At 37.2% G+C, this 22,935-nt stretch overlaps 1 protein-coding gene across 2 annotated transcripts in view; it reads right to left on the bottom strand.

Annotated features, from left to right (window-relative positions):
* HOMER1 (homer scaffold protein 1) overlaps positions 1–22,935 on the bottom strand; it is a 135,012-nt gene that overhangs the window by 25,303 nt on the left and 86,774 nt on the right. For both annotated transcript variants that reach the window (XM_040225900.1, XM_040225899.1), the window contains exon 6: positions 1,542–1,698. In XM_040225900.1, the coding sequence (XP_040081834.1) occupies positions 1,542–1,698 (157 nt within the window). The remainder of the gene's footprint in view (positions 1–1,541; positions 1,699–22,935) is intronic.

The raw sequence follows: 22,935 nt of genomic DNA, 5'->3' as shown, positions 1-22,935 counted from the left end.
TTTTTAAAAATGACTAGACATATGAAGAAATAGGAAAACACAACCTGTAGTAAAGATAAAAACTCTCTATCTATACACATACATATATACAAAAGCTGAGAGAATTTGTTGCCAGTGTACTTGAAGTACAAAAAAATCCGAAAGAAGGTTACTCAGAATGAAGAGAAATGATACCTGATGGAAATTCAGATCTACAGGAAGGAAAGAAGAGCACTGGAAATTATGTGAGTAAATAAAAATACTTCATTTCATAAATTCTTTAAAATTCAATTGAGTACTTAAAGCAAAAAACTCTCAGGGTCAGGGAATACGTGAAAAGGATAGCTCCTCAATGAATGTTTTTTTGGATTATAAGTCAATTATCCTAAGTTTTTTTTTTTTTTAAACTGTGGTAAAAAAAAAAAAAAAACCACAATGAAAAACACAGTAAAAATTTATCCTCTTAACCATTTTTAAACATACAGGTCGGTGGTATTTGGAGACAGGGGTTCAATCCCTGGGTCAGGAAGATCCGCTGGAGAAAGAAATGGCACCCCACTCCAGTACTCTTGCCTGGAAAATCCCATGGATGGAGGAGCCTGGTAGACTACAGTCCATGGGGTCGCAAAAAGTCGGACACGACTGAGCAACTTCACTTTCACTTCGGTGGCATTAAGTATATTCACACTGCTGTTAAACAGATCTCCAGAGCTTTTCATCTTGCAAGACGGGACACTATCCTCATTAAACAACAACTCCCCCCTTCCCCTCATGAATTAAGTTTAAACTTAGGATAGAAAGGTATTTACTCAGGTTCTTACTCTCCCTCCTGTCTCTATTTAACTTCAATCTTACCTCCCCTGTCATCCTGGTCTTATTATACTCCTCAAATTCTGCTCTGATACTAAGCCCATTTCCTAATGTCTAGGAAGGAGTTCACTTCTTTAAAATCATTTTTAAAAACAGAAACTAGTGGCATTGGCTTCTTGTTGGGTGAATGCATATACTTTGGGTTAAAAAATTCTTTATAAGAAATTGTTTGGTCTCTTGATACTAATTTTTCTTTTACTGCCCCATATTTCTAATTAAAGTTATTATCTTTAACTTTTATAAAGACTTTTCTACCTGTATTTTTCAAATTGTTCTTTAAGAAATAAAGTAAAATAATAAAAGCATTATAATTGCTTCAGTGTAATTACATGTCAGTTCTGTATCTCAATTTTCTCAGGAATTGTACCGAGTCTATATTATTGTTCCTATTTTACAGATAAGAATACTGAGCAGAAAGAGGGGAATAAGTTACCAAAGGTCAGACAGCTAACAAGTGGCACAACAGAAATGTGCAATTGGGTGTTTGGACTCCAAAGCTGTCCAAATTCCTTCATTCTCAGGAAACTGCAGAAAACTGTTTTCTTAACCAAGAAACCCACATATAATACAACCCATATATATGTTTTGATTACCAACAAAAATCTCCAGAAGAGGTCTCTGTGCTGAATCTGCATGTAAAGTAAGAAACCCTGCTGGCTGTCAGTCCTTATGGACAGCGGCCCTGCACTTACCCGCTTGTGCAGCCGCTCTGCTTCCTCCTGATATGCAGCAAGTTGCTGCTTCCATTGTTTCACATTGGCAGTAGACTCCAGCAGGGCTGCAGTGAGTTTGGCATTGTTTCCTTTGAGGGTGGCCAGTTCAGCCTCCCAGTGTTTGCTGATTGCTGAACTAAAGTAAAAGAAGAAAATTCCACCCATTACATTGATTGTTGTTATTTTAAAGAGACAGCAGTACTCAGTCGTAAGATTTGGTTTCTAATTCAAAAATGTTTCAAAGACTACCCACAAAGAATAAAACCACAAATATTTCATTTAAATGCTCCTACTGAATAAAACCTATCAAATAAATAAATATAAGTATTTCTTTTGAAATTGATTTATTTGATTTATTTAATAAATAAATCAAGTGTATTTATCTTATTCAGAGTTTTAAAATGCCCCCAATATAAAAATCTGCTGCAATAAACTGAACTTAGTACTAACAACTTTGATAGAATTCCGGTGTCACTTATAGAACAAAACTAAACCAATCACTTTTTCCTCATTTTATGTTCTACTTGTTAAGTTACCCAGAGTTAAGTATCTCAACAAAGACAATTTTCTATTACAAACACAATTCTGTTAAGTGAGAAGGTCCCTCTCAATAATTCCTTTAACTTTCTAATGAAGAAAGAATTATCTAATTTCAAAGAAAAAAAGGTGGTTTCTCTTTCTCCTTATTGAACAACTTACTCCTATTGTGAAATTCTACTAACCTCATCCCATTAACTAACTGGTAATGATAATAGCTTTCTTTAATCAGAATTTTAGCTTTTGAGAAGTTATTTTCAGCACAGAGCAAATGTTTTAGTAGATTGATATAGTATAAAAGAAAGCATCGTTTCAATCATCAATATTTCTAAAACTCATCACCAGTAAGAATACATATCAGTAGATCATTTCTGTGTCACTTTCCAAAAATGCATAACCATCATTCCAATTTTGAAAAAACATATAAACCCAAACTGAGGAACATTCTACAAAAAAACTGATTGGCACACTTCGAAAGTGTCAAGAAAAGGTAAGTCTGAGAAACAGAATGGAGGAGACTTAGAAGAAATAATTAAATACAATGTGGGATCCAGATGGGTTCCTAGAACATAAAAGGGACATTGGTGAAAATTAAGATCTGTAGTTTAGTTAGTAATATTCTATCAATGTTAATTTCTTGGTTTTGAAAATTATATTAAGCTGGGTGAGGGTATGTGGAAATTCTTTGTGCAGTTTTTGCAATTTTTCTGTAATTCTAAAATTAGTTTTATTTATTCATCTTTTAAATTTTTATTTATTTTTAATTGAAGGATAATTGCTTTACAGAATTTTGTTGTTTTCTGTCACACCTCAGCATGAATCAGTAATCGGTATACATATATCCCCTCTCTTTTGAACCCCCTCCTAACTAAAATTAGTTGTAAATGAAAACTTAACATTTTTTCTGAAGTTTACAGAAAAAATTTCATCAAACATGAAAGGACAAAATCAAACAAGTTATTGATTGGACAGGGCTCCCCTGGTTGCTCAGAGAGTAAAGAATGAGCCTGCAATACAGAAGACCCGGGTTCACCCTGGGTCGGGAAGATCCCCTGGAGAAGGAAATGGCAACCTGCTCCAGTATTCCTGCCTGGAGAATTCCATGGGCAGAGGAGCGTGGCGGCCTACAGTCCATGGGGTCACAAAGAGTCAGACACAACTGAGTGACTAACACACATTAATTTAACAACCCATTTCTATCTTTAAAGAGAAAGAACTTCTCATTTCTTCTTTTGTGGAATGAGTTTTCAGATTCAGATTTTCTGATAAAGTATGCACTGATTCATCTTCCCTAACTGAACATGGATTTTTAAACCATCTACCAAATTTTCCACTACACACATTAGTTTTATTTAAACAGACTTTACAATCTGACAACAAAAGTCTTATGAAACTAATTTAAACACTTGATATATGCAAGTATCAAACCTCTTAAAAATTAAAGAGCAGATAAAATGATCTTGAATATTTCTAAAACACATATGTTGAAAATTTCTCAGTTGTAACCTAAGATTACCCTGTCTTTATAAAAGGAAAAAGAACAAAAATGGGAGTGTTTTACATTTTATTTCTCTAGGTTTTATTTTACAATCTGTAGGTAGAAAAACCCATTAAGAATGTGAAAACTCAGCCTACTTTGCAATTATTTCAATCATTATTTGTGTGATATCAGATTAGTCTCTCAACTGTTTCGATCTTCAGTTCTGTGTATGTCCAATGAAGACATTAGTCAAGCTCTGTACCCTCCAAATGTTAGTCACTAGCTACATGTGGCCATTTAAATGTAAAGTGCTCAAAACCAAATAGAGTAAAAAATTCAGCTTCTCAATCCCCTTGGGTACATTTCATATAGTCACAGGGGACCAGCAGCCACCATACAGGAAAGCAAAAATACAGAACTGTTTATCATCACAGAAAGTTCTACATTTCCCACTGTTTTTTTTTTTTTTTTTTCAATTTTTTGCATTCTGGGCTGAACTGTGTCCACTCATGAATGAATATGTTGATGAATACTAACTCCCAGTATCTCAAAATATGAGTATACTTGGAGACAGGGTCTGAAGAAAAGAGGTAGTTAAATTAAATGGGGCAATTAGGGTGATCCTTAATCCAATATGACTGGTGTCCTTATAAAAGGAGATTAGAACACAAACACGTAGAGAGGAAGGTCATGTAAAGACACTGGAAGAAGCCAGCTGCAAGCAGCCCCCTGCAAGGACAGGTCTCAAGAAACAACGCCGTCAACAATTTGTTCTCAGACTTAAGCTCCAAAAAGTATCCCAGGAAAGTTAGAAGGGACATCTTCCTAATGGGGCATAACTTAACAGAGGCATTCCCCATCCCATCCCCTAGAGCCCAATAAAAATCAAAACAAATTCAAAAAATAAAAAGAAAAGAAATGTCTACTGTTTAAGCCACCCTAGCCTGTGGTATTTGTTAGGGCAGCCGTAGCAAACAAACTAACACTATGTATAGCTTAAACACATTATGTATCTAAAGTATTGTGATTCATAATAAACATATGTTTCAGTTTTGTCTCTGGTTCCTAGCTCAATAGATCCCCCGAACCCTTTGAATTTCCTAAGCAGGAAGAGCAATGGGAGTATCTTTTTAATGATATGTGGTCTTCTGTCCTTAGTTTCTGAAACTGATCCAGAGCCATAAAGGTGAAATGTGTCTTGTTATTTATTCATAAATAAGCCCTGTTCAGCCACAGCTGAGTTTGTGTAAATGGGGTGACTTGGGGGGATGCCCTAAAGATAAGGGGACTGAATGCTAAGGGGACCAACCACGTGAAAAGAGTTGGAACTTTCAGTCTCAATCCTAGATTACTAGGGAGGGAAGAGGGACCGGCGACACCAACGGCCAGTGGTTTAATCCATTATGCCTGTGTAATGGAGCCTTCACAAAAACCCAGAAGGATGAGGTCTGGAGAGCTTCCAGGCTAGTGAGCCAGAATGCATCCACATGCCACTCTGCGGGGCCCCCGAACCCCACAGTGACCGAAGTCCCAGGGATCCTCGGGGGAAGGGAGAGGCTATCACTGTGGAAAAGCCACAAAGCATGGTCAGGACCCTTTTCCTCTATGGAAACAAAGCCTTAAGCCATGGGAGAAGGGGAGAAAATCTTGTTACTGTCACCCTCCCAGTCACAGGTGAAGACCTGTGGTGGCTAGGGGAAAAGTAGGAGAATAAAACCCCAGGACAGCCCATGAAAAGGACAAAAAATAGTCTGAGACCATTAGCGTTCTCTAATCTGGAGGAAGGGGCAGGAAACTCCTGCATAAGACTAATACAAGGCTGAATGCATCTGCTACTTGTAGGGACAGGATCACTGAGAAAACCCTACCCTGATACCCTGGGATTCAGTGCCTGCCCAAGATTGAGTGGATGAGGAAAATTGAGAATCTTAACCTATCCACTACCACCAAGCTCATAGCAGCCATCTGCTGGGGGGAGGTCAAGAGACAGACCCCCTCTGAGGCAAAGGTACACTGAAAGGACCAAAGGCTGAGGGAGGAGCAGAAACAGTAAGAAAACCTTCTAGCAATCAAATCCCAACTCTATGCACTAAGAACTGCTAGACATGTTTAAAGCCTGTGATGCACGGTGGTAACCATAGCAACAACAAATTCCAAATCCAGGTCAACCCCTGAGTAAACCAGCTTAACCTTCATACAAACAGGCTAGCAGAAAATCAGGCCCATCTCCAGGAGGAAATACTATTTATCTTCATTGAATGCCTTGCTTCTGGCAATCAATTAAAAAAAAAATTATAAGACATACCAAAAAAGCAAGGGGAAAAAAATCTACTGCCAAGAGAGAAAGCAATCAACAGAGTCATACCCACAGACAACGCCAATGTAGAATTTGTCAAAACAAGGAATACTGTTGGTGGGAATGTCAACTGACACAGTCACTATGGAGAACAGTGTGGAGATTTCTTAAAAAACTAGGAATAAAATTACCATAAGACCTATCAATCTCACTACTGGGCATATGTCCTTGGAAAATCACATTCTAAAAGACACATGTACCCCAATATTCATTGCAGCACTATTTACAATAGCTAGGGGAAGCAACCTAAATGTCCATTGAAAGATGAATGAAGGAAGAAATTGTGGTAAATATACACAGTGGAATATTATATAGCCATAAAAAGGAAAAAAATTTGATTCAGTTCTAGTGAGGTGGATAAATCTAGAGCCTGTTACACACAGTGAAGTACATGTCAGTAAGAGAAAAGTAAATATCACATACTAACGCATATATATGGAATCTAGGGGAATGGTCCTGGTGAATCTATCTGCAGGGCAGCAGTAGAGATGCAGGCATAGAGAAGAGACTTGTGGACACAGTGGGCAAAGGACAGGGTGGGATGAACTGAGAGAGTAGCCCTGAGACATACATGGTACCGTAAGTAAACCAGACGGCCAGCGAGAATATGCCGTGTGACGCAGGGAGCTCAGTCTGGAGCTCTGTGACAAGCCAGGGGGCGGGATGGGGTGTGAGATGGGAGGGAGGTTCAGGAAGCAGAGGACATATGTTTACCTGCAGCTGATTCCTGTTGATGTACGGCAACAACCCAGACAACACTGTAAAGCCATTATCCTCCAATTAAAAATAAAACGTCAAAAACAAAGAATATGAAATAGCTACGTTAAAGGTTTTAATGGAAAAGGAGGATACCCTATATTGTCAGATGTTGAATTTCAACAGCTCTGAAAACTATGAGTCAAATGGAAATGCTAGAAGTAAAGAATACAATAGAGATGAGAATTCTTTTGACAAGCTCATCAGTAAACCAGACACAGATGCATAAGAGTCAGTGAACTTGAATCCAGACAAATAGAAATTAGCCAAACTGAAACACAAATAGAAAAAAGAATGAGAACAAACAGGGCATCTATGACGTGGGCAATACCAAACTGTTCAGCAAGTGTCTAACCAGAATCCCAGGAGAAGAGAATAAAAGGCTGAAGAAATATTTGAAGAGCTAATGGCTAAGAATTTTCAAAAAATAATAGAATACAGTAAACCACAAATTCAAAAAGCTCAAAAACATGTTACACACAGAGGAACAAAGGTAACAATTATATCACAGACTAAGTAATTCAGAAGACAAAGGAGTGACATTCCTGAAAGAAAACAATTCTCAACTCAGAACTTTACACACATAACTCTCTACAAGAAAGTGAAATAAACAAACAGCTTTTCAGACAAATAACTGCTGAGAGAATTCATTACCAGCAGACATATACTATAATATTAAAGAAAGTTCTTCAGATGGAAGACTATGATACAAAATCGAAACTTGGATCTCCACAAAGACAGGAAAATATCTGATAATGATTAAAATGAAGATAGTTATAATTAAAGGTCTAAGACAACCCAAAGGAGAAAAAATAGTCTTTTAAACAAATAGTGCTGAAACAACCGGATAACTACACACAAAAGGAAATACAAAGAATCTTGGCTCATATCTCATATTCTATACAAAAATTAATCAAAATATAAACTTCTAGAAGAAATCATAGGAGAAAAATCTATGTGTCCTTCAGGTAGAAAAAGGGTTGCTTAGATACAACACCAAAAAGATGATCCGTTTTTAAAAATTAAGAAAAAAGAATTGAATAAGAATTGAGACATTCTTTTTGAAAGACACAATTAAAAAATGAAAAGAGATTCTGGAATACAAGAGTGGATCAACAAACAAAAATCAGTATAAGATACCACATTAGCAAGAATGAAGGAGAAAACCACGTGATCCTCTCAACTGATATAAACAAAAAGCACTGAAAAATTTCAACACCCTTTTGTGATTCAAAGCACCCAATAAACTTGGAATAGAAAGAAATTTGCTAACATAAAAAGGCCATATAAGTAAAGCACATACCTAATATCAGACTCAGAGGTGAAAGACTGAAGCCTTTTCCTTTAAGATCAGAAAATAAGAGAAGCATTACTACTTCAGCACTTAAAATTCAATACGGTACAGAAAGTCCCAGCCAGAGGAATTAGGCAATTAATAGATAAAAGGCATCTAAATTGGAAAGGAAGAAGTGAAATTATCTCTGTTGTGGATGACATGATCTTATATGTAGATAATCCTAAACATTCCACAAAAAATGCTGTTAGAACTAACAAATGAGTTCAGCAAAGCTGCAGGATATAAAAATCAGCACACGAAAATTAGTTGTGATTCTATAGATATTGAACAATATGCAAAGGAAATTAAGAAAACAATTCCACTCACAACAGCATTAAATAGAATAAACTACTTAGGAATAAACTTAACCAAGAAAGTGAAAGACCTGTACAATGAAAATAAGTTGCTGAACAATATTAAAGACACAAACAGAAAAACATAACCGTGGAGATGGATGGAAGATTAAATATTGCGAAGATGTCAATACAACACAAAGTGATCTACAAATTCAATGTAATCTCTATCAAAATCCCAACAGTGCTTTTCAGAGAAATAGAAAAATCCATCCTAAAATTCATATGGGCATCTCAAGGAATTCTGAATAGACAAAACAATCTTGAAAAATCAAGAACAAAGTTAGAGGTCTCCCATTTCCGGATTTCAAACTTATTACAAAGCTACTGTAATCAAAACAACATAATATTGACATAAGGCAGACACACAGACCAAAGGAACAAAGTCCAGAAATAAACCCTCATGTACGGGATCAAACGATTTTCACATCTATGGTTGCCATGGACATTCAATGGGAAGACGACAATCTTTTCAACAAATGGTGCTGGGAAAACTGGATATCCACATGGAAAAGACTGAAGTTAGTTCTGTGCTTCACATCATAGGCAAAAAATAGCTAAAAACGGATCAAAGACCTAAGCATAAGAGCTAAAACTATAAAACTCTTCACGAGAAAAAATATATATGAAAAGTTTCATAACACTGTACATGATTTCTTGGATATATCATGGGCAATAAAAGAAAAAAACAGATACAGTTGGACTATGGCAAAATTTAAAACTTCTGTGCATCAAAGGATACAATCAAGAGAATGAAAAGGCAACCTACAAATTGGAAAATAAACTTGCAAAACATATATCCAGAATCTATGAAGAACTCCTACAATTCAAGACCAAAAAACAAGTAGGCTGATCACAACATAGACAAAGGACTAGAATAAACATTTCTCCAAAGAAGATACACAAATGGCCAGTAAACAGTTAAGAAGATGTTCAACCTTTCTAGTATTAGGGAAATGCAAATCAGATTCACAATGAAATACCACCTCACACCCATCAGGATGGCTACTATCAGAAAAGCAGAAAATAACAAATGTTGGTGAGAATGTGAAGAAATTGGAACCCTTCTGCACTATGGGTGGGAATGGTGAAGTTGCTATAGAAAACACTATGGCAGTCCCTCAAAAAATTTAGAATAGAATAACCGTATAATCTAGTAATTCCAATTATGGTAAATATCTAAAATGCATTTGTACGACAGTGTTCATAACCGTATCATTCACGATAGTCAAAAGACAGAAGCAACCCAACAGTCCACTGACTCATGGATAAACAATGTGTGGTATATACATCATACATACAGGAGAATACTACTGAGGCTGAAAATGTAAGGCAACTTTTATACATACTACAATATGGAAGAGCCTTGAGGACATCATGCTAAATGGACTCAGTCAGTCACAAAAAGACAAACACTATGATTTCACCTATATAAGTTTCCCATGGTGGTGGTTTAGTTGCTCAGTCGTGTCTGACTCTTGCCACCCCACAGACTATAGCCCGCCAGGCTCCTCCATCCATGGGATTCTCTAGGCAAGAATACTGGAGTGGGTTGCCATTTCCTTCTCCAGGGTATCTTCCCAACCCAGGAATTGAACCCAGGTCTCCTGCATTGCAGGCTGATGTTTTCCCGACCCAGCTACACAGAAAGCTCCACCAGGGAAGCCCTAGGCAAAACTAGAGGAACAAACAAACAAAAAACTGGGGGCTAGAAGCTGAAGTACCAGGGACAGGTTGACTTCAAATGAGCAGCAGAGAATTCTGGGGGGCGTCTGGACCTTTCTGCACCTTGATAGAGTTGATGTGTACACAGCTGCACACATTGGTCAGGACTCATACAACTAGATACTAGAAGAGATGAACTTGACTATATATTATACTTCAAATAAAAAACATCACACAACTAAAAGGAAAAAAGAAGTCTTTCTAAGCCCTCCTAGATACTCTTTCTGTGACCTGTGGGACGACAAATAACAAGAGCTGGAAAGTCAGGTCTTCTTAAAATGGGTAGAATGGTGTCTAAGCTTCTCCACTCTGTATTTGTTGGCATGGGAAGAGACTGGGTGGGCAGGAAAGAACAGCTGTGAGACAAATAAAAGAGCTGCAAACAAAGAGGAAGGAGGTGAGGGCAACTGGAGTCGGTGATAAGAAGCAGACAGGAGAGACGGGATCAGAGAGAAAGAGACACACAAAGGGGAGGGGTGGGGCATGGACAAGGTGCACTCAAAATGGATTTGCGCAGGAAAAAACCAAAACAACGCCCCTGGAACAGGAAACACAAAGACGAACATACAAGGCTTCAAAATACTATAACCTGTTGGAACGTCATATCCCTGAACATGTTCTGAACCTCTAATATATTTTGAGTAGTGATGTCTGGCCACAGAGAAGCTGATCAATGGGTTCCCATTAACCTTTTTCTTATTTCCTCTGCAAAGCCTCAAAGTACTGCTGAGTGCACTAAAAAACAAATGCTGACGAAATCGTCACATCAAATATTGTTATGCATATTGCATATGAGTACAGTAAACTGTCACAATTTGAGACCTAATAGACCCAAAGTGAATACTATAGCAAAGCGGTTCAATGCTAAGTTTTTGTGTTTCTGCATTTTTTTATACTTGTTTCCAAGGTAAATAAGTATGTGTCATTGAGGCAGTTTTGCAGTATCAACCAAAATTTCATCTTTATTGGTAAATCTGAATCTTTGGGAACATTCTTGCTTCCTGTACTTTATAAGCTACTCCTTTAATAACCTGCCTTTCTAGAGTATAACTCGGGAAATAAGATGTTTTTGGTTTTTTGTCAATCTGCTCTGTTTTCTCTTTACAGCTTCTTTATACATTCCTTTCACCATTCAGTATATTAGAATATCCTCCACAATTTCAGCTTACAATGAATTCTAGAGTAAACTGAAGGAAGGTCCACATGTGAGCTATCTCACATGTGATCAGCCCTTTAACATGTAATATTAAATGCTTGGCACATTCTTGCAATTTTGCAAAAACATTGTTCCTTGCTTTAATCTACAACTCTAAGATATCACATTCCTCCCCGCCACAAACTGATTTTTAGCCATAATGAATACCTTGGGATTAATTCTGATACCCAAATTTTAAATTGACATGTTACATTTCAGAATACTTGTTTAATAGATGTTGGGGTTCTCTAGCTACTAATTTGGTCCTTTTTTACAGGTACAGTTTTGATAGTTTCACATTAACTGTTCATGAAGAAACTGTTTAGGTACAAACATCAGAGTCAGAAAAGACACTGAAATACCACTATGATCTCATGTCTGTAGCTGGACTAAGGGCAAAATAATTCTTTATTCTTGTGACTGTTTGGTAAAGTTTCCCTTCAAAAAGGACCAGTTGGTTTCCTGTTGGCTTCAGCTCTAGAAGTCAGATGAGGGAGTTCAAAACACTCCAAAAACATCATTTGAAACATTCCTTAAACTGGAATTTTACTGTTTATCTAACATCAGAAAGAAAGTAGTAAAAGTCATTAAATTAGTTACATAAAATCTAAAAGAAAAAGTTGTTCAAAAGTACTATCTAACAGATGTAACAAAATAAGAGTCTTAGGCACAAACAATGTACTTATTTAACCTGTGGAGGGAATCCTATACGTGAATGGTTAGTTACAGGGCTGAAGAAAGCGGCCTTTCTTCCATACCTCCTGGTCCAGCATCCACTATCAATCTCTGAAAAGGTAGTTCTTTGTATATACTTCCTAATGATCATGTTAATTATGTAAAACCATGAAAAATATCCAGAGAAGCTTTTAAAAGAGAATTTAAGAACAGGTTGCAGCAGGCTTACTTCTTGACATTAATCTTGGTAGGGAGGTCGCTCCCTCACTGTGAAAGTAGGAGGGCTGATGCCAGCAGCCCAGGCGCTGCTCGCTCTCAGGACCTGCCTTTCGGTTTCTCGCCTCACTGCCCCTCCACGCCCAAGAACGCAGAAGCAGCCACCATGGACATCAGCCTATCTGTGTCCCTAGGAGCTCTCGTGCTGGCCCAAGCTAGTTCCACTGAGAAACAAACGCTTTATTGATACAATATGAGTTATCCTTTTAAAAATAGGAAAGAAATACCTCTTAAATGAAAGGAGAGTAACTTTGTATTGTTTATAAATAGTATTTAAAGAGCCTAGTATACTTACTAAAGGATTTTTCTACTAGATATAGCTGAAAGCCTAAATTTGCCTAAATACCTAACAAGTTGCCTTTCAAAGCTGGCTGTAATTCTAGCAACTTCTTGATCCTTATGCTTATCCTTGGGACCTTCGTACCAGATGGTCCCATTGTTCCGTTCCTACTCTCCTTTAGGCATCTGCCTCTAGACGGCTGCCTCCTCTGACCCTTGCTTTCAGTGTTTGCCATAATAATCTCCCAAGTTTTATTTTCCAGCTCAGATTCCTTCCCTGTCTCACAATCCATTCTCTTCGCACAGAGCCTGGTATGTCTGCATTAACACACAATACAGAATGTTAAGGCTACTGGCAAACAGATGAAGACATGGTTGCCATGAAGTTTTAGACAGACCTGTCATGAACTGGAAATCGCGTGGTCACACTCAGGAAACACAGTGTTCAGAACAGAACTGGAATTTAAGTATTAAAACTTTTAATAAACAATGGCCTGGAAGAAAATCTCAGAGACAAGAGTAAAATCTTTAAAGAAACACTACTGGGTTGAAAAACTGGACACAAATTATAGAATCAAAGTGAATCAAACAGTTGGACTCTGAATGTGATGAAATTATAGGAACCTTTAAACCATTTATTTTACATCCATTACATAGGTACCAAAGTCTTAAAACAGATATATTAACATCTATGTATAAATATATCTGAAAGAGCTGTTATATTCAGTTTAAATTGAATGTTAATGTTTAACAGTTAAATGTTTTTTTCCTGGTAGTATGTAAACAACAGTATTGTCTTATCAAAGGACCATCTAGAATTAACTAAACTACAGAATTTGGTAAAGAAACTGAAACACCACTGACTTTTCCAAGGAAGTGATTAATCTGAAGCAAATTACTTCAAAATGTCTGATGCATAGCTGTATCAGTTTGTAGACAGAAATTTCCAAGTTGTGAAGAATTCTGTTAAAAGTACACATTAAGCAAGAACAAACTGTGAACCAGTGATTAAAAGTATAGGCTCAGAAACATCAAAAATTAATACAATGTTATAGTTACATCTCAATTTTCAAAAGGCACAGGCTCAGAACTCTGTTATTGACGTGGTTTAAATCATGGTTCTAGTCATTTGCTAGCTGTAGGACCTCAGGCAGGTAATCTAATCTCACTGCATCTGTTTCCTCATCTGTAAAATTAGGATTAATACTAACTCTTCTCATTGATTTTGAGGAGTAAACAGCCCAAATAAAAGTACCCTTGAAGAAAGCACCTAACAGTCAAATGTTAGTGCCTTTTGTATATGTACAGGGAATAAAGAATCCCGAAAGAATCTTCAGTGAGCTATAAAGCTAAAAAGATTTCACATTAAATATTTCACAGGAGATATTTTTGATTAATGATGTAAATAACTTAGATATAATGCAAGTGAAACCACACCAGGTATACACTCCATGATTTTTGCTGTCACCGTTAGGTACTATAGGATATACTATTTATAAGTTTAAACCTTTGGTGTAGACCTAAGAATAAATTTATCAAGCTAATGAGGAGTGAGAGAGTAAGTTAACAAAAATGATTGTCATAAAGTGGTATGGTTGATTTCTGACTGTGAAGGGTGAGAAGAGAGGGTGTAAGGGAAAGGAGAAAAAGCTATCTAGTGGGCCTACTGCTAGTTCATAAATGAGAAAAGAAAAGAATTTACTCCAGGTGATACTGTGAATTATGCATCTATTACCTTCATGCAAGTCAATACTTGTGTTGGTTTCCCTCGTATAAAAACTGATTAGTGACTAAAAACTTAGGCAGAACTTGATGTTAGAGTATTCTATTGGGGAGGTATCTTCAGGGAAACAGACTTACATACTAAATAAAGAATTATGTTTCTCTTATCTGTTATGAATACACATCTATCTTCTACAAAAAAAAATGAGATCAATTAATATTAAGCCTGTCCTTTTATTTATGGAGTAAGAGCATTATAATCATACTTTATTTAAGAAAGAAATGAGTATTTTTATCTGTCCATCTGTAAGTTTTAGAGGCTAATAAGATGCCTGTTTTCTTGCAAAGTAGGTCACTTAAAGTCCATCCTAAAAATTGTTCAGCACAATATTTAGTACTGTTGAGGAAAAACATTATGAATAAAAATCACCATACTGGCAGAATGGAAAATATGCTATTAACAGAGACTTTGTCAAAACTAAAACTGAGTAGAAATCATTCAGTAAATATAATTATTGAAAATATAATTTTCAATAAAATCTGATTTCCAATTTCTTGGTATAAAAAATTTCATTCTTTTATAAACCAGTTGTAATCAGTAATTTAGCTGACCATTACTTGATACTCACAATCAGAGAACTTCTGCATTTCAGTTTGCTGTGGTTGTTTAGTCACTAAGTTGTGTCCAACTCTTTTGTGACCCCATGGACTGTAGCCCACCAGGGTCCTCAGTCAGTCAGTTCAGTCGCTCAGTCATGTCCGACTCTTTGTGACCCCATGGACTGCAGCACGCCAGGCCTCCCCATCCATCACCAACTCCCGGAGTTCACTCAAACTCACGTCCATTGAGTCAGTGATGCCATCCAACCATCTCATCCTCTGTCATCCCCTTCTCCTCCCACCTTCAATCTCCTCTGCCCATGGCATTTCCCAGGTAAGATAATGGAGTGGTTTGCCATGCATTCCTCCATGACCCGACCTAGGGATCAAACCTATGTCTCCTGCATTGGCGGGAGGGTTTTTTAATCACTGAGCCACCAGGGAAGCCCGGCATTTCAGTTTAAATTTGTTTTAAAAAATGAGGCCAGAGTCAAAAGACATAACTTCAAATCACTTAGTTTGAATTGTAGTATGAACAAAATTTTACTTGCAACTATTACTGCTTTTTTGAGACAGATCATCATTATTAACTTCATTTATTAAAGTATACATGAGCTATGTATATCATATGGAAAAGTAAGGGCCCTGATCAAAAGAATTATGCAAATGAACTTTAAAAAAGGGAGATGGTACTAAGGCAATACAGCTCAGAATTCCTAACAGCTTAGTCTGCTCTGGTTGACTATTATCAAGACAGACTTTTTTTTCCTATTTCCCTCTAAAGTCTGCCTACTCAGCCTGGATGGAAGCCAAACTCCAAGAACCAACTTTACTGGCCAAGCTGATGAAGATTGGCTGTACTCCAATTTCAGATTAGTTCAGCAAGGGTCACCACTTTAGCAATAGGAAGATGATACAATTAAAATCATTGTCAGCAGGATATTTGCTTTGTATTGTTTATCTGGAAACAGTGACAGATTTGAACATATCCATTCCATAAACTTGAATGTCTCTTGCCCTAACACTTCTTCTGTAATCTGTGACTTTGAAAGATTTTTTGTGTGAAGCTATCACATATGATACCAAGATCAGTGATGTGGGCTTCATATATATACCAAGCTTAAGTAACTGTCTATTAAATCCAAATGTTGTTACGGATGGCGACTTTCCTATATAATGACAGAGCTAAAACTTGAATTAAGACCCCTGCCTTAATGTTTTTCCAACTGAACCATAATGCCATTTTTCACATGTGCTATTCCTCTGCTCTGTCATTTATAATAGGCTATATGCAGCTATATATAAGGGTGTTGAGAGTGCCATTCAGGTGAGTACCTTTCAACTAGCTTAGAATATGGATTAATAAAATTCAATCATCATCAGATCTGTTGTTGTTCAGCCACTAAGTTGTGTCCGACTCCAACTCTGTGACCCCATGGACTGTAGCCCACCAGGTTCCTCTGTCCATTGGATTTCCCAGGCAAGAGTACTGGAGTGGGCTGTCACTTTCTTCTTCAGGGGATCTTCTTAATGAATCCATATCTCCTGCGTTACAGGCGGATTCTTTACTGCAGAGCCACTGGGGAAGTCCAATTATCAGATTATATCAATACTTATCGGAAATGAAATGAAGATGAGAAAGTTGGATCAAATTCTTGGAGAGTCTGATAAAGTATGAATTAAACAGATTTAAGTTATTATTCCAAAGGCCTTCAACACCACAGCAGAATTTGAAAAACATATTTTGAAATGGATAATGGTTATAAATATGGATTGACTAATATAGTAGGATCTCTATACTTCTTTTTGAGGATATAAAAACAATAGACATCCCAGTCACTACATAACTCAAAATCAAAAGACTTTATATTATAGAGATGTTTTACTTACGTTTAAATGTAAAAGTAAATAATTTTATAAAACATATGAATATCTGTGTAATGACTTCAAGGTCATTCTGTTACTATTTGCTATGCTCTTTTCCACAAATAAATGCAGATTCTGCTAAATCTAGGCTCTTGGCACTAAAATACGCCTTGAGGTTTACTTGGCTTATAAACAGCTTTCAGAAAATCACCCCAAATAACTACACAGTTCAGCTTTAGAAGAGTCTCTATTATATATATTTCCCAAATTAGTAAAGTCCTTACGTAAATAATTTATGGGCTGGTAATGACTGATTTTTTTTTTTTTTGCTTTTCAAATAGTTAAGTTATATCACTGTGATTGTTACTGATTTTTAAAAAAACAAATTAAAGACTTATAATCCCATGGTCACTGTGCATTACTCACAATAGCCAAAATATGGAAATAACCTAAGTGTCCATTAATAAATGGTAAAGCTGTGGTATATACACACTGAAATATTATTCAGCCACTGAAAATAAGCTGGAATCAAGATTGCTGGGAGAAATATCAATAACCTCAGATATACAGATGACACCATCCTTATGGCAGACAGTGAAGAGGAACTGAAGAGCCTCTTGATGAAAGTGAAAGAAGAGTGTGAAAAAGTTGGCTTAAAGCTCAACATTCAGAAAACGAAGATCATGGTATCCGGTCCCATCACTTCATGGCAAATAGATGGAGAAACAGTGGAAACAGTGACAGACTTTATTTTTTGGCTCCAAAATCACTGCAGATGGTTACTGCAGCCATGAAATTAAAAGATACTTCCTCCTTGGAAAAAAAGCTATGACCAACCTAGACAGCATATTCAAAAGCAGAGACATTACTTTGCCAACAGAAGTCTGTCTAGTCAAAGCTATGGTTTTTTCCAGTAGTTATGTATGGATATGAGAGTTGGACTATAAAGAAAGCTGAGTGCCGAAGAATTGATGCTTTTGATCTGTGGTGTTGGAGAAAACTCTTGAGAGTCCCTTGGACTGCAAGGAGATCCAATTAGGCAATCCTAAAGGAAATCAGTCCTGAATATTCATTGGAAGGACTGATGCTGAAGCCGAAACTCCAATACTTTGGCTACCTGATGCGAAGAGCTGACTCATTGGAAAAGACCCTGATGCTGGGAAACAATGAAGGCAGGAGGAGAAGGGGACGACAGAGGATGAGATGGCTGGATGGCATCACTGACTCGATGGACATGAGTTTGAGCCAGCTCTGGAAGTTGGTGATGAACAGGGAAGCCTGGAGTTCTGCAGTCCATGGGGTTGCAAAGAATCAGACACGATTGAGCAACTGAACTGAAAAAGAAGTACACGTTGTCATTTGCCACAACATGGATGGATCTTAAGAACATTTAAGCTAAGTGAAGTACGTCAGACAAACACTATATGCTAGCACTTTCACGTAGAATCTAAGACGCTGAATGCAGAGGAACAAAGACCTCAGTGGCAGTTACCAGGAGATTGAGCTGGGGGAAAGGAATCAAGCTGTTGGTCAAAGAGTACAAACTTCTGGCTCTTAGACGAATAAGTTCTGGGAATCTAATAAACAGCAAAGTGATTATAGTCAATACTGTATTATATACTTGAAAGTTACTAAGAGTAGATTTTGAATGTTCTCACCACAAGAAAGAATTGGTAATAATCTGACCTGCCAGAGGTGCTAGCTAACACAATCATTTGCAGTATGTATAAAAGTAGCAAGTCAACACACTGCGCACCTTCAACTCACACAAGGTTACACGTCAATTATATCTCAAACTGGAAAAAAATTAAGACTTAGGAGAAGCTCTATGGAAATATAGGTCTAAAAAGCTAGGTTCCCTGCTAAGTTTTTTTAAGGATTATATTAAAATGATATGACTTGTGGCAACTAACTTAATAGACAACTTAAAAATGTTAATCTTTTGAGAGATAAACACACTTTCAGATGCATTTCTGTAAAAGTGAACAGAGAAATTCAAGAAGGAAGACAAACTTAGTTTAGATTCCATTTACTGATACCACTTAAGACTATATCACAGATGATATTAATAAACAGTGCTAAATTATGTTATGGATATATAACACAGCCAAAAGTACTTCTTAAAATTTTAGCCATTGACAACCACGTGACAAATTCTATAAAATTTAGGAATTTATATATTTTGGCTTTTGATTTCTATTTGGAGAAAACCAAACAATCAAGGAAGTATTAGTTTGTTTTCTATCAATGCACTGAGTGCGTGCTATGTCACTTCAGTCGTGTCTGACTCTGTGAGACTCTACGGACCACAGTCTTCCAGGCTCCTCTGTCCATGGGATTCTCCAGGTGGAATACTGGAGTGGGCTGTCGTGCCCTCTTCCAGGGGATCTTCCCAACCCAAGGGTTGAAACTGCATCTCTTACGTCTCCTGCATTGGCAAGCGGGTTCTTTACCACTTTCTAATTTATTTAGTCATGTGATTTTAGTCATTTTCATGGTTATTGGATAACAAAAAAGGGCTATTGGTTTGTGTAATTTCTGAACTTAATTCAAGCAATCAGTGATAAATCAACAGCATTTATTGGTTTATCTAATATTGGGGCATATAAATGTATATGATATTTTTCTCATCCTCAAAAGAATTTTTACCCTAATTAAAGAAAGAAAAAAAAAAAGCTCTAATACATAAGGGACAATTAACCAGTCACCTGAGTCAATAAATGTATTAAACACCTATGTGTTTATATGCACAATAACGCACACGTACTGTCTGTCAAGCATTCTACCAGTGTGCACTCAAAGATAAATAACCTTGGCTTATGAGCTCTGGAGTGGAGACATCACTATCTTTTCCTATTTCCTTGCTCTCAAAGCTGCAGAGTGAAAACCCTCTTACTTTCTCCATCCCAGTTTTTCTCTGCAGATTCTTTCCACTGTCACTACCAAGACCTCAGGTGAGGGTACTACACACCCAAGGGGCTCCAGGCGAAGTCAGGCGCCCCTCCCTCTGCCTGGACTGTTCCTTCCCCGCTCTTCAAGGCCGCTTCTGAAGGCTGCCTGATGGCCGACTCCTCAAGGAGGCCTCTTCTTCCGATGCAGACATATCCCTACCTGTCCTCTACCTTTGATCTCTTCTTGTATGATACTTTTCATAACAGCAATTATACAGTTGTTTAATTATTTTTCTTGGTCTCCCAACTTAAGTTTAAACACCGGGGGAACAGAGACATCTGTCTTGTACACTGATGTAGTCATAGTATCCAGCACTCAGATATCTCCAAAGAATATAAAAGGAATCATGAGATCAGAGAGTGCTGAAGCAGCTATGAAGACAGCTGGGGCTCTTTTGGGCTCCCAGAGTACTCCATGAATCACTATCTGCATCATCACCATCGCCACCAAATACATGTTCTACTGCCTCACAAAGGTCCTGAAGGCAACCTTAGTCCCTTTGTCCCAACACACAGACAAGGTCAATAAACGATTTCAAACGCACATTTTAAATGACCTATTTAAAAAAATGATCTAAAGGTGGGTAACTTCCAAAAATAGCTGGTCAAGCTTAGTTTGACCACACTTTTGCATGTGGCTAATGGTAGTTTTTACATATATAATGTTGTAGCTAAATAATTCCTAATCCATGTCATTATATGTGCATATATATACATACATATAAAAACACTCTGAAAAGACCATTGTGCTTTCCAGGTTTCCCTAATCTCTACACGTCTTTAGAATCACTGGTTTTATAGTACAGCTACTTTAAACCTCTTTACCTTTAGATAAAATTTAGAATGTACTTTTCAACTATTCAAGGGCTATGACCATATTTTGCAGAGTACTTTGAAGCTATTTACAAGTTTAAACTCTCTGTTCTCAAGAAATGATGTTTGTTATGAGACCCTCTCTAGATGCTACTAAGTTGTAATACCCTTACAGGAAAATCCAACAACTCTTAGGAAAAGTGTTTCAAATGTTTGATCATGTCGTGAAGTCTTTGGAAACATAAAGGTTAGCTCTAAGCAGCATTAAAACCATTAGTCAGCTACCTGGTAAACACCCAGATTATATTCTTTAATGATATTATTAGATCAATAAACTAAAGAGCAAAGATATCACATACTAAGTAAATTTAATGTGTCCCATACTCATATAAATAACCCAAGTCTAAGATTCCCCAATGATTTCCCTTTGCTTGCAACTATATATCATTAAGAATATCATGACTGGACTCATATACAAGCATACACACAAAACTCTATTAAGATATCTGCCAATGTAAACAACTACAAAATCAACAAGACCAAGTTGATTTAACCTGAATACATAATACATTCTCAAATAAATTAAATGCCTACAGACCCACCACTCACTGGTGAATTTCAACTACATATTCAAAGACTATTGTGCCAAACAACAAATGAATTTTGTTAATTGTCATCTTTTTCAAGTTTTGTCTCCACATGGCTTAAAATTTCTTCAGGATGAATTAGGGAAAAACTGGGACAGAGAAACAGAGGATTAGAATCAAATTCTAATTCTGATATCTATAGATTTTACTAGAAAAACTCCCTATCTTCCTTACACCTCAGGATTTTTTTTCCTGGAAATCGAAAAATTATATCTGTCTTACTTCTCATGAGACAATTGTGAAATAAAAAGAGTAGAGATAAAACTATAAAAAATTAAAAAGTATAAAAATATAAGTTTAACTATTTAAACTCACTTAAAAGTGGAGAGTGAAAAAGTTGGCCTAAAGCTCAACATTCAGAAAACGAGGATCATGGCATCCGGTTCCATCACTTCATGGCAAATAGAGGGGGAAACAGTGGAAACAGTGTCAGACTTTATTTTGGGGGGCTCCAAAATCACTGCAGATGGTGACTACAGCCATGAAATTAAGACACTTACTCCTTGGAAGAAAAGTTATGGCCAACCTAGATAGTATATTCAAAAGCAGAGACATTACTTTGCCAACTAGTGTCCGTCTAGTCAAGGCTATGGTTTTTCCAGTGGTCATGTATGGATGTGAGAGTTGGACTGTGAAGAAAGCTGAGCACCGAAGAATTGATGCTTTTGAACTGTGGTATTGGAGAAGACTCTTGAAAGTCCCTTGGACTGCAAGGAGATCCAACCAGTCCATTCTGAAGGAGATCAGCCCTGGGATTTCTTTGGAAGGAATGATGCTAAAGCTGAAACTCCAGTACTTTGGCCACCTCATGCGAAGAGTTGACTCATTGGAAAAGACTCTGATGCTGGGAGGGATTGGGGGCAGGAGGAGAAGGGGACGACAGAGGATGAGATGGCTGGATGGCATCACCGACTCGATGGATGTGAGTTTGAGTGAACTCCGGGAGTTGGTGATGGACAGGGAGGCCTGGTGTGCTGCGATTCATGGAGTCGCAAAGAGTCAGACACGACTGAGCGACTGAACTGAACTGAACTGAAGACCCTTTAATAAACAGACTTTTATACACACTATACCACTTAAGGGATTTGATTTAGGTCATACCTGAATGCTCTAGTGGTTTTCCCTACTTTCTTCAATTTAAGTCTGAATTTGGCAATAAAAAGTTCATGATCTGAGCCACAGTCAGCTCTCAGTTTTGTTTTTCCTGACTGTATAGAGCTTCTCTATCTTTGGCTGCAAAGAATATAATCAATCTTATTTTGGTGTTGACCATCTGGTGATGTCTATGTGTAGAGTCTTCTCTTGTGTTGTTGGAAGAGGGTGTTTGCTATGACCAGTCAGTGTGTTCTCTTGGCAAAACTCTATTATCCTTTGCCCTGCTTCATCTTCTACTCCAAGGCCAAATTTGCCTGTTACTCCAGGTATCTCTTGACTTCCTACTTTTGCATTCCAGTCCTCTATAATGAGAAGGACATCTTTTTTTGGGTGTTAGTTCTAGAATGTCTTGTAGGTCTTCATAGAACCATTCAACTTCAGCTTCTTCAGCATTACTGGTTGAGGCATAGGCTTGGATTACTATGATATTGAATGGTTTGCTTTGGAAACGAACTGAGATCATTCAATCGTTTTTGAGTTTGCATCCAAGTACTGCATTTTGGACTCTTTTGTTGACTATGATGGCTACTCCATTTCTTCTATAGGATTTTTGCCCACAATAGTAGATATAATGGTCATCTGAGTTAAATTCACCCATTCCAGGCCATTTTAGTTCACTGATTCCTAAAATGTCAATGTTCACTCTTGCCA

Source organism: Oryx dammah, unplaced genomic scaffold, assembly GCF_014754425.2.
Source record: "Oryx dammah isolate SB20612 unplaced genomic scaffold, SCBI_Odam_1.1 HiC_scaffold_26, whole genome shotgun sequence".
In the NCBI taxonomy this organism is placed as follows: domain Eukaryota; kingdom Metazoa; phylum Chordata; class Mammalia; order Artiodactyla; family Bovidae; genus Oryx; species Oryx dammah.
Note: the sequence above shows the minus strand (reverse complement) of the source record. Positions and strands in the feature narration are given on the sequence as shown.